The sequence below is a fragment of the Ascaphus truei genome, chromosome 7 (assembly GCF_040206685.1).
Source record: "Ascaphus truei isolate aAscTru1 chromosome 7, aAscTru1.hap1, whole genome shotgun sequence".
Taxonomy (NCBI): Eukaryota; Metazoa; Chordata; class Amphibia; order Anura; family Ascaphidae; genus Ascaphus; species Ascaphus truei.
In genome coordinates, this window is record NC_134489.1 from 24,664,880 (window position 1) to 24,677,397 (window position 12,518).

Here is a 12,518-nt window from a genome sequence, read left to right on the forward strand (position 1 = left end):
AATTAGGAAGAAAGACAACAAAGTTGGCTGTAAAAAACCCTGAGTAAAAAGGAGGCCTCGATGGGCCTTATGACATTGTTTCACGTTTCTCCATATTCCCAGCACAATGCAGGTCATTCTTCTTAAGGCCAGTGAGCAGTACAAGGCTCCGCCCCGAGATTCACTTGCAGACAGCCCGGACAGGACACATCCCTGCTCTGTGTTCTCGCACTTGCCTTGTCCGGCTCCGCTCTCGGCTGCTTTTCATGCTGCCCCAAGACCAACTCCTGATCGGTCGTCAACTGCTCTGGAGCCTTCTCCAGTTCCACAAGCTGCTGCTTTTCCGGGAGCAGGAGAGACACGTGATAATTCGCTTCCATCGCTTGTAGCTTCTCCGCAACCTCTGCCTCCACCTGGCGGGCGGCTTCCTGAGCGCTCTGCAGATGCAGCCGCGTGATCTCTGCAAGGAGGCGACGTAGGTGAGACGAGGAGCACATCACCCAACCCAAGAGCACAGGGTGTCAACAGAAAATGAGTATAATCTATGCGCTATCTAGAACCTGGGCTGTAAGAAACACATGACTTCCAATATAAAAGGTGGTTGCAATGTTTACCAGAGGTGATGAACATTACTATTGAGAGTTCCCGTCATTACTTACACAGCGCTGGTAAGATTAGTGTGTTCCCAGCCGTGCACGGATCACACATCCCCCTGCAGAGCGCTCACCTTTGATGTGCTCCTCGGACAGTTTGGCTCTCAGATGCTCCAGTGCCAGGCAATGCTTCTTCTTCAGGGCCTCGATCTCGCAGATGTACCGATCAGACAGATCCAGCTTCATGTTCACCAGATCCTCCTTGAACTGGAGTGTTAGAGTCGCCCGCTGGGTGTCAAACTCCTGCTGGTGCTTCTCCTCAGATTGGAGCCGGAGGTAGGAGAGCTCCTCCTGGAGAGGAAGGTGGGGAGGGAAAGTGAATGATCCGTATATGTATCTGCAGAGCCAGGACACCTCAGCACAAGGGGGGCAGCAGTGCACCAACTACTACAATAAAATCAGGAGCACAAACTGCAGTGACCGTATGGAACGTGTCCTTAAGCACAATTAGGTAAAAACTAGAAGTACAACGGGCTGGGACTTGCGATAAAGACCGCGCGGTCTGTTTAAAAAGGTACAATCCTACCCTCCCAGCGGAGTATGAAGCATCCTCACCTTGTGCTGCTCCAGCTGCTCTGTCAGCTGATTATGGAGGTTGATCCGCTCCTGTTTTGATGCCTCATTTACAGCCACAGAGGAACTAGACAGAAAAGGAAGCAAAAACCTTGAATGTTTTAAAAAACACACACAGGAACCCATCACATGCTCGCATGCTGCGCTTCTTACTCCGTTCATTCCCCACATAACAACCCAAGTAAACTGTTACTGGATTGAAGCCCACAGTGTGTGGTGCAAAGTTGTAGTACTGGCCATTGAGAAGTGATTCTGATTGGGACACCATTCATAGAACAATTCTCCTCATACTGGTATCCAGTAACACGAACATGTCACAGTGTCGATCATTAAGTCTTACTGCAGCAAGCACAAACTTGGAAGGTTTCATGCAGACTGAAAGCACAGAGATTACCTGGTCTGTGCAGCCAGCTCCTCCCTGTCCTCCTCCTGCATACGCTGATGAAGTATCTCCAAATCCTCCCTGTAATTCTCCTCCGTCGCTCGGGACTTCTGCTCAAAGTATATCCTCAGCTCCTCCATCTCCCTCCCGTGTTCGGCTTTCAGCTGCAGCCGCTGCTGCTCGAAGTCCTGCTTCAGTCGCTCGATCTCCTCCACATGAACAGAGCGGGCCAGGAGCTGCTCCTTCAGCTCTGAATAGAAAGGAATTTCTACCATCACTTAACTGAATCTTTCCAGAGTATGTCAGTCACCTCAGAATGAGCACTTCAGCCGCTCGAAGGGCTCAGGGGGGGAAGCTCATTTACAGCTGGGAACAAAACATTGCAAATGCACAAGTACCGCTCAGCTCCTGACGACTTGTTCGCGTGCTGTCCAGCTGAGACCACAGGTGCTCTATTTCTTGACTGGATTGGGCTTTCAGCTCATCGTAAGCAGACTGCAGCTTGTTCACCTGGTGGGGTAGGATTGTTCAGAGAATGGGACATGAGCTATGCGGTTCAGTGTTTGCTTTGCCCACACCTGCACAGTCAGACACAATTACATATTGTAGGCCTGTGATCCAATACCTGCAGCTGCTCTTCCTCTTCCCTGCTAATTTTCTGCCTCAGACCTTCAATCTCTTTTTCGTATTGCTCCCGCAGAGCTGTCACCTGGGACTGGTGCTCCTGCTCCGAATCACCTCCCATCACTGGAACAGGAGTAGTAATTCAGTTATGTATTGGGGCCTCATTCTCAAAACACCCATAGCCATTGCTGCACTGTAACCTCCATTCACTAGAGCAGGGGCGGCCAACTCCAGTCCTCATGGGCTACCAACAGGTCAGGTTTTCAGGATATCCCTGCTTCAGCACAGATAACTCAATCAGTGGCTCAGTTGAAGACTGCACCACCTAAGCTGAAACAGTGATATTCTGAAAACCTGACCTGTTGGTGGCCCATGAGGACTGGAGTTTGTCGCCTCTGCACTAGAATGTACAACCAGATTTGTGAACGACCGCGAGCTGAGGCCATACATTAAGAGTGACAGAGCCAGAAACAAATAAAACCGGACACACAGACACACAGACACACAGACACACAGACACACAGACACACAGACACACAGACACACAGACACACAGACACACAGACACACAGACACACAGACACACAGACACACAGACACACAGACACACAGACACACCCTTCAGTACCATTTTTTTTACTACCTTTTTATAATTTTAGCTCACAGACAAATTATGAAACACCTCACTAAAACGTGAGCGATTATAAAGATACACACACACAAAATATGCCACGTGTGACCAGGGATCCCACTCTTACCCTGCTCCTGGGCTTTGCTTAGAAACAGACTCCGCATCTCCTCGCTCAGCTTGTCGAGTTCTGCCCGCAGGAGGGTCACCTCAGACTGATGCTGCTCAGAAAGCACCTCACAAAGGCTCCTCTGCTCCTCCAGCTGCGCTCGCAGCTCCTGAGGAAACAAGTTACAAACCTTTAAATCTGCATCATGAAGCCCCTTAGAGCTGCAGCAGGTGGCATCTCAGGTACTAAAAATGGGGTAAAAGCAACAGCATCCACACCACAGATAAGTGGCCAAGTAAATAGCACTGTACATGGCCAGGTGGCTTCACTTTCTGGCCATCTACCCTCAACCTGATTCCCAAGAAAGTGTCCAGCTAGAAAGCAGCCATTGGGAGTTAGTGCACCAGCATCCAGAGACTTGGATCCCTTTATCTGTAACCAACATACGTTCATACCTCCAAAGCCTCTTCATGCTGAGTAGACACTTCTATGACTTGCGTCTCTCTCATACGAGCTGTAAGAAAATACAAGAAGTGTGAGACACTAAAGCGTGAGCCAGGTCTTGTATCACCACTGCATGTAATTCCAGGCACTGCAGAGCGCACCAATATCGTACCCATGTCCTGCTGGGGCCTGTGCTCCCGCTCTTCCAGCGGCCCTTCCATCTCCTCGCTGTGCTGTTTTAGCAGTTGCTGCATCTCCTGGGAACGCTGTTCTCTAAGCTGCTCCACTTCCCGTGACCGCTCTTCTCGTAGCTGCTCCATCTCTTGGAAATGCTGTTCTCTTTGCTGCTCCATCTCCCGCGAACCCTCTTCCCGTACCAGCATCATCTCCTGTGCAGCCTCTTGACTTAGCAACTCCATCTCCTCCAAATGCTTCTCCCGAAGATGCTTCATGTCAAACTGATGCCGGCCCTGAAGTATGGCCACCTCCTGCGCACGCTTGTCGTTGAGCCGCTCACGCAGCTGGACCAGAGCACCCTCCTTCTCCTTGTGCAGGTTTGCCTGGCTCAGCTCCAGGTGTGCAGCGTGCATGTTGGTCAGACTCAGGCGAAGAGCTTCCAGTTCCACGTGGTGCACAGACTGTGGAACAAACAGGAAGTAAAGCAAGCCGGAGGCGCGCCATGGGAATAGGAGAGGTACCCACTGCTTCTGCCTGGTGCAGGATACTTTCTGGGACTATGTCAGTACATAACAAAGGATCGTCACAACACTGTTTTGTTTTCAGAGCGGCTTATCATCAGTTCCCTGCTGGTCGTGCTGTAGAAGGATTTTGTCTGGCAGAACCCAAAAGAAAGGTGCATTACCCAGCTTGTCTGCTGACCTACCTGTGCCTGTAGCAGAGCCTGTTCTTGCTGCTGAAGCTCCTCTAGCAGCCGTTGCTGGTCATTGCTCAGATACGTACGGACCCGGAGGAGCTCCTCACTGTGACAGGCCCGGAGCTGGCTCAGCTCCTCACTGTGACAGGCCCGGAGCTGGCTCAGCTCCCTCTCATGTTCCTGCAGGGAAACAGACGATGTTTACTCTCCCCCTAATTACAACCATAGAGCTGACAAGAGCAATTCAGTCCTGCTGTACTGTACAGTGATGAACCAGTCACTCACAGGAACTACACAAGACAAAAACACCTCACACCCATCATATGGAGGGGCCCTTGCATTCCTCCTCCTGGTACCTGTGTTAATGAAGCCGTATGCTCCTTCCATTCCACTCCCGAAATCTGAAATCCTGCGTTCAGACGATCAACCTACAGATAGACACAAGTCGTGAGATCCTTCCATGCGCTGCCACTCTTACAGGACAGCATTTTACTAAACAGAAAGGCAGTGAGGAGGATCCAGGTATCTGGGGAGGATATTCAAGTCACGTCGAATGGCAATCGAAATTAACCCTGTCACTGCCATAATGCATTACTGGTAGCAAAAAGGTTAACGTAGAGTCTAATGTGGGGTGCCTGCCAGGACCAACTAAAAATTGATAGGGTACCCTCACTTAGGCAATTAGACAGGTGGCACATTAGGATGGCTGGTGCCAAGCAAGTATCTGAGGAAACACATGTTTAATTTAATGACTGAAAGACAAAAAATGATCTTCATCCCAAACCCTACATCACCCAACCGTAATTAAATGGGCATAGTAGGATTAAAAAAAAAAAAACACCCAGGTGGGAAACAAGGAGTCCCAGAGTTGAACATCGTTAATTTCAGCTCAGGTACTCTCTGCTTCTCGAGATACATACATACGAAAGGCGCCCCTGGTACCTCTGAGGTTTAAAAGCACTTGCACCATGCTGGCCAATAGAAAGCTTTAAAGCTCCATATTGTTTATCTTGGGAGGGGACAGCAGCGTGTACGCCTCCGAAAGTATGAATCTCGAGAAGCAGGAGGTCCCCAGAGTGGATATTAAGGTTCAGCTCCGGAAACCACCCTTTTCCAACCAATGCATTTAAAAAAAAAAAAAATTACGCCTAGGCAGAACGGCTCCTTTAATCTCACCAGTTAACATCCCCCGGCTTCTGATTGAGCCTCTAACAGATATGAACCTTCTCACCTCCTCCCGCAGCCTGCTCTCCAGTTCTGCCTGTGCCTGCTTCAGAGAGCACACTTCCTCACAAAGGCACCTCTCTTTCTGGTAGAACTCCTCTTCCTTCTCCTTCATCGCCTCCTCCAGAAGCTGCTTCTCAAGGCCTTTGGAGTTCAGTTGATTGTCGAATTCCTGCCGGTCAGACTCTTGGGCCTTCTCACAGTCTTGTAACCTATGGCTGAGCTGGATATTGCTCAACTCCAGGTTCTTACTTTGCTCAAGGGCCTTCTTCAGTCTCCGATCCACATCAGACAGTGTCTCTTGTAAGCTATTCTTTTCCTCCAGCAGCTGTGATAAACATTCTTCTTTGGCAGACAGAGCAGATGTGAGAGTCTCCATCTCCCTGCAGTGCTCCCCTTCTGACACAGCTTTCTGCTCCTGAGCCTCCTTCACAAGTTGTTCTTGGTCCTTTATTTGTACGCTTAATGCATTTCTCTCACTCTGAAGTTGCTCCACCATTTGCTGCAGTGATGGGGAGTGTTGTCCCTCCCATTCTTCCAGCCCCTCTTCCTTGCTGGCCTTCTCTTTCACCACTTCAGATCGCGCAGCAGACAGCTCGGCTGTCACCTCTCGCCATTTCCTCAGCGCTTCCTCCAGGTCATCGGAGCACTTCTGTAACTGGCACTCTTTATCATGCAGCTGCTCCACGAGCACAGAACACCTGTGCACCAGGCTCTCATCGAAAGCAAGGCCGAGCTCACTCTTCTCTACAGGAGACAGCACATTCCTGGACAAATAGACCGCAAAGGATTCTGGATCGAGCATTGTCCCCTCTGAAGCTCCACCTGCCAAGACATTGGCAATTGGCATAGGAGAGCAGAACAAGTCAAGGTTCCCCCCTACTGTGGAGTTCAGACTTTGTTCCAATATGATGTCGCTGTCTAACTCAAAACGGCTGTGGTCAGAGGACTCTCCTTGGTTGTCAGACAGATCAAACACCTGCTGCCTGCAGGTGCAGACCAAGTATTTATCCATAATGTCTGGTTCCTTAGTGATTGGATTGGGTTCGGTGTCCTCGCCCTCCCTGCACAGCTGAGCCGCCTCGTAATTGTCATGCTCCTTCCTGGCTTTGACTCTGTTCAGGTTTTTCTTCAGATCTTCCAGCTCGTGTTTGAAGCCGTCCAATTTTGAATTGTGCTGGATGCCCAAATCCTGCTGCAGAAGCTTTACCTGGTCCTCATAGTGGACGGACAGCTCCTGATGCATCTTCTCTCGCTCTTCCTCCAGGCTCTGCAGCTTCAGGTTAGAGGCCTGCAGGTCTTGGTTGTGCTGCATCTTCAGGGCCTGGCTACTCTCCACTTCTATCCTCAGTTTCTCTTTCAAATCCCGGAGCTCCTCGTTCAGGTGCTCCTTCTCGTGTTTGTCACGTGCCGCAGCCATCTCAGCTTCCTCTTGTGACCGTTGCAGCTGTAGAGACAGACCTGCGACCGTATCATTGTGCTTTTGCTCCCAGGCCAATCTCTCCGACTGAAATTCCATCATTTGTTCTTCGAGCTTCTTGCACAAACTTTCCCGCAGAGCCTCGGACGCCACAAGCTTCTCTTTTAAATCCGCAATTAGTTTAGTGAGAGACTGAACATTGTCCCCAGTGATGGCAGCTATGACTTCTCCTTCATGCCCTTCCTCACTGCCTCCCAGCCTCTGGGACACTTGCTTAGTCTGCTTGGATACAGAGACTTCAAGTCCGAGTTTCAGGACCACCTGGTCTCTCTCCGAGAGCTCCTGCTGCAGAAGGGAAACTGAACTTTCCGACATTTCCAGCTTCTCCTGCAGGATTGTCATCCTCTCCTCTTGGCCTCGTATTAAATCTTCCAGCTTCGCCATCTGATTTTCCTTATCTTTAGTTGTCTGAAAAAAATATCATCATGTAAAAACACAACAAATAAAACATTTTATTAGACAGAAGATTATACAGAAAGAGAATATTTTGTTGTGGGCAGGGACTTAACCCAAAGAGCAGACTTGGAGCAGTGTGATGGGACTTGTCTCTGGGATGCGCCCTGTTGCTGCTGCTGCTGCTGCTCCCCTGCTCACCTTGTGGGAGGTTTCCAGCTCCTTTTCCAGATCTTGTGCCCTCTTGTTCAGCTGACTCATGTGAAGCGTCTGTTCCCTGAGGTTGCTCTGGATTACAGAGATCTGCTGCTGAGTTTGGCACAGATCTGTCCTCCCTGGACTCTTACTTCTCAGAACCTCACTGGCCTAAAAGAGGAAATCAGTCAGAAATACATCCACAGAGATCAACCTGGACCCCACCCCAGCAGTTGATCCAGTTTGGTCAACTGAGTAAATGGCATCAGCAGAAGAAACTCAGGTTTCTCCTTGTTAATACATAGTCCTAAAGCAGTCCGCCAGTCATACCTCTGCAGCTGCACCTCTAATCTACGCGGGATGAGTGAGCAGCCGCTTCTCAGAGGAATACTGAAGGAATCATATAAAAACAATACTGTACGTTGGTATTGTATCTGTCTGACCCGGGAGTCATTACTTGTTCCCAACTGGTCCTGTGAGCGCCTTTAGTTTCATAATCTGTGGCTCTAGAAGCAGCACTGTGTGTGGGTTACATCCCTCTCACTCACATATACACTCACCTCCTGGAGCTGAAGCTGCAGAGCCTGTATCTGATTGGCCAGAATCAGGGCCTCCTCCTGCATCTCCTCACGGCTCCGCAGCGCTTGCTGCAGGTTACTGGATAACTGGGTTATGATGTCATCTCGTTCGTGGACGGCAGTTTGTAACTCCTAAGGAGACAACGGCATGGATTAATACTGTATCCCCCTATTCCCAACACAAAAATACCACAGCAAAGGCTGTACTTATCAACAGTTACTGTAAACGTAATTGCTTGAAAAAAATAAAATATGAATTCTATAGAACATTTAAGTTCAGCGCCACTGTGGGGAAGAAACTTCCGTTTACACAAATACATCTTTCTATTGGTTATTATGGAAAGAAGAGTTGAGACTGCAGGGAGCAGCCCATTTAGATGCTCTCAAAGGGAGACCACTTCTCACTGAATACCCTTTGGTGGTATAGGGAAATGTAACATTTAGGAATAATGGCTGAAGGGTTTCCTGCAGTGAACAGGTTTATGGAACGCTGTTTCACAAAAGCCACACAGAGGGACATTCTGTAGCTCATTAATGTAGAAGTAATAGAGGAGAACCTGCTGGAGCTCTCGGGATGCAGACTCCTGCTCGAGACGCTCTTGAAGCTCCGCGACGCCCTCCGTGAGGCTGTTAATTGCTTCCTGTTTCATGTGAAGCCTGGTTTCCAAATCAGACATTCTCTCTTGACACTCTGGCATGTTCAGCTCCCTGGACTCCAAACACACCTAACAAATAAGCAAGGATACAGTCAGTGTGGGGGAAATGGAAGGTCATTTGACTGCTAAAGTCTGTTAGCAGAACTCTGAGGCCCGGATCTAAAAAAAAAAGCACCAAAACATCAGCACGCCTTTACTCCCATTCAAATGCGGATCTGGGTCAGAGTGGATAACTGTATCTGGTGCAAAGGTCAGGGGGACATTTACTTATTAAGTTACATAGATTTAGGATATTTTAAAGCGATTACACCAATACTGATCTGGTTGTTTCACAGACTTGTATAGTTGCAAGGGCATAGAGTGATATATCCAACTATGTCATGCACGCCCTTCCATTGCTTTGTACAAATCTCTGCCAGCATCTATTGCTGACGATGGTAAAGTAGTTTAATACTCTATGCAAGTTAAAAAGTAAAACAGCAAAATAGATGTTTTTAAAGCTTGATACACAGATCCTGAAAGGTTTATAATGTGCGACAACTCGTCATGCTCTAGTAGGGAAGAGTTTGAGGAAGCTTTAAGGTTATGTGAAGTCACACTGACCCAATATCCGTATGAATAACACGTTATCAAAACGTAATTGGCCTACACAACACGTCCATCGCACATTTACCTCTATGGAGGTGTTCTCAGCATCAGACTTCGGTTCCCCCAGCACACCCTCGGCTGTCACTAGCGAGTTCTCCTCCGCCGCCATGTCATGCGTGTGAACAGACGCACCCTTCCTCTTCGACGCCTTTTTCTGCGGATTCGCACCTTCCCCTTTACTTTTACGCTGTCTGAAGTGAGCAAGCTGCACACGAAGGTGAAGGAGAGATAGAGGGAGAGGTAGGTCAGGAACAAATAACAGGACCATAAAACATAAGCAGACATTGCAGGCCGGACAACTGGGGGGCATTAAGAGAACAATCAGCGGTCCAAGAGTCAGACTAAAGCATCAGACAAATCCGTGTGGAAGATGTTCTCAAACAGGACGAAAAGTTAGTGTCTGTGTAATCCATCATAAAAACCAAGACAGGGTCTGCCTGACAGACATGTCCTACCAAGAATTTGATAGCCTGACATTACACTAAGGACAGCTTAATCAAAATGTGCCAGACGCTAAAATAATGGGAAGATTAGAAAGAGCTTCAGAAACACTAATAAAACCGTGGAGAAATGCAGGAGGCTATCAGGCAAGCCGTTCAGGAGTCAACACATACTGTAACCTATTTAAACAGCTCCCTGCCTCTGAGTCCGATAAGCAGCTTGGAGGTGGATTAGTTTTAAAAGGACACCTGCTTTAAAAGGCATTCAATAAAAACAACGTTTGTGCCAGCAGAGGCCATAAGAGAACCATCAAAAAGATGGCCAGCACTGAAGGGGCCAAAGTATCACCAATAGCCCTTTTAACAGCTACAGGGGGATCAATTGAAAGATCCCGCACGCAACCATCAACGCATATTAACATAACGCCAAATTCAGCTAAGGAGAAGCAAATCAGGTTTAAAATAAAAATAGTTTTATTATGGGACTCATTCAAACTAAAGCAACACAAGTACAACTTGTGAGCAAGGTTCCTGTCACCTTCCATCACAGAACGGAGGACACAATGGGCAGGATCCACTAAACACCGATGCGGGATGTCCCACCTTGATCCGGCGGTGGCTGCCATTCAAGTCGATGGCAGTTAACACCAGATCAGGCTGCGATACCCAGGTTTGGCACTTAATGAATCTTCACAATGTGCTGCTACACACTTTACTTATGGACAGCAGGTAAGCATATCGTGCAGGTCATGCCCACTATATTTTCTCCCCATGCTTCCACAAGGAAATGCAGGGAGTTACTCTCGTTGGACAGCACTTGTGTCCCACTAACATTAATCCAGAAAATGATAACGCATCTAACTGATGAAAGTCAGTCAACTAGGCAAACATTTTAATTCCAGTGCACAACAAATGAAATATCCATATTTGATACATAAAGAATTATAGATTTCTAGAGAGGAAAGACACTTAAAGTATTTCTTCAGCCCTTGTGATATATTCCGAGAAGTATTACTATTACCCTCCATCACAGCAACAAATGCAAGAGGTCAACCAATACAATAAAACAAAATATGTATTTATAAAATGTTTTACCAGGAAGAATACATTACAATATGTGATGAGAACCATGCTGCAGATCATTACAAGAAAAGCAGAGACCAGGAAAACACACTATTCATAACAGATCTGTATACTCATACTAGTGCAGTGAGAAGTATCGGTATACACAGTGTGAACAGTATACACAGTGTACGGGTAGATATGTTTTTACAAGAACTGTATACGATGCGTTACATTTATATCAGAGCTGTATATGAGGGGTCAGTATACACACAGTGTACACATTACAGGGGGTTGATATATTTATAGCAGAGCAGTATACGAGGGGTCTGTATACACACTTTACAAATTACAGAGGGGTTGATATATTTGCACTCTGCGCTCTCTCTAGTTCCATAACGTGTTTTTTTATGGAGTGGTTTGCAGCTACTGCAAGACATTTGGCACTATTGCTAAGCCTTTATATCATTGCAGTATATGAGGGGTCATTATACACACTGTGTGCACATGACAGGGGTCAGTATACAGTGTGTACATGACAGGGGTTGATCAGAGCAGTATATGAGAGGTCAGTATAAACACAGTGTGCACATGACAGGGGGTTGACCAGAGCAATATATGAGGGGTTGACCAGAGCAGTATATGAGGGGTCAGTATATACACAGTGTGCACATGACAGGGGGCTGATCAGAGCAGTATATGAGGGGTTGATCAGAGCAGTATATGAGGGGTTGATCAGAGCAGTATATGAGGGGTTGATCAGAGCAGTATATGAGGGGTTGATCAGAGCAGTATATGAGGGGTTGATCAGAGCAGTATATGAGGGGTCAGTATACACACAGTGTGCACATGACAGGGGGTTGATCAGAGCAGTATATGAGGGGTTGATCAGAGCAGTATATGAGGGGTTGATCAGAGCAGTATATGAGGGGTTGATCAGAGCAGTATATGAGGGGTCGGCTCACTGTCCGATCACCTCGGGGGTCTGGTACCCTTCCTTATCCCACATCTCTCACCTTAACCCTCCCGGCCTGCACCTTCCTCCTCCGCTGCTCCTGCTCGTCCCCGGGACCCTCCATATCTCAACTCATTAACTGTCACCTCACAACACCAACATGGCGGCACACAGCCCGCCTCAAGTCCCCCACCACAGGCAGCCAATCACCACCAGGCTGCACTATGCCGCATTCAATCAACGGCAAGCGCCTACAACATAGACACGCCCATTTAGCACCCTGCGTGGATTGGGCAGGTAGTTTGACCAATGCGGCTCATACTCTGAGCTCATAGCCGTTGAATTTGTCCCCGCCCTCGTTGCTGTGGTAACTGGATACATGACTGACACTCCCCGGCGCCGCTCCGGTGCAAGCTCCTGTTCCCTTGGGCTCCACCCATCCTACCACGTTGACCAATCATATACTGCAACTGCCAGGTTTCAAAACTTTTTTCTTTCAGACCCCGCCCACCAAAGTAATTTCAGCCAATCAGAAGAGCGTAGATTGCACCCCCGGGAAGGCGGTACTTGAGGCGCGTAGGAACATATTAAAGGGGCAGTGTCATTAAAAAACCAACAACA

General features: G+C 48.1%; 1 protein-coding gene across 1 annotated transcript in view; it reads right to left on the bottom strand.

Moving 5' to 3' along the window:
* The window catches only part of PCNT (pericentrin), a 41,539-nt gene extending 29,389 nt beyond the window's left edge, over nucleotides 1-12,150 (bottom strand). The window contains exons 1-17 of the mRNA XM_075607388.1: nucleotides 11,959-12,150; nucleotides 9,466-9,645; nucleotides 8,694-8,861; nucleotides 8,119-8,268; nucleotides 7,565-7,729; nucleotides 5,498-7,378; nucleotides 4,623-4,694; nucleotides 4,276-4,446; nucleotides 3,565-4,030; nucleotides 3,404-3,462; nucleotides 2,970-3,117; nucleotides 2,213-2,334; nucleotides 1,986-2,097; nucleotides 1,600-1,837; nucleotides 1,188-1,272; nucleotides 707-923; nucleotides 216-439 (exon numbers count right to left, since the gene is read on the bottom strand). Of these exons, the coding sequence (XP_075463503.1) occupies nucleotides 216-439; nucleotides 707-923; nucleotides 1,188-1,272; nucleotides 1,600-1,837; nucleotides 1,986-2,097; nucleotides 2,213-2,334; nucleotides 2,970-3,117; nucleotides 3,404-3,462; nucleotides 3,565-4,030; nucleotides 4,276-4,446; nucleotides 4,623-4,694; nucleotides 5,498-7,378; nucleotides 7,565-7,729; nucleotides 8,119-8,268; nucleotides 8,694-8,861; nucleotides 9,466-9,645; nucleotides 11,959-12,021 (4,521 nt within the window). The 5' untranslated portion in view covers nucleotides 12,022-12,150. The remainder of the gene's footprint in view (nucleotides 1-215; nucleotides 440-706; nucleotides 924-1,187; nucleotides 1,273-1,599; nucleotides 1,838-1,985; nucleotides 2,098-2,212; nucleotides 2,335-2,969; nucleotides 3,118-3,403; nucleotides 3,463-3,564; nucleotides 4,031-4,275; nucleotides 4,447-4,622; nucleotides 4,695-5,497; nucleotides 7,379-7,564; nucleotides 7,730-8,118; nucleotides 8,269-8,693; nucleotides 8,862-9,465; nucleotides 9,646-11,958) is intronic.
* Nucleotides 12,151-12,518: the final 368 nt, after the last annotated feature.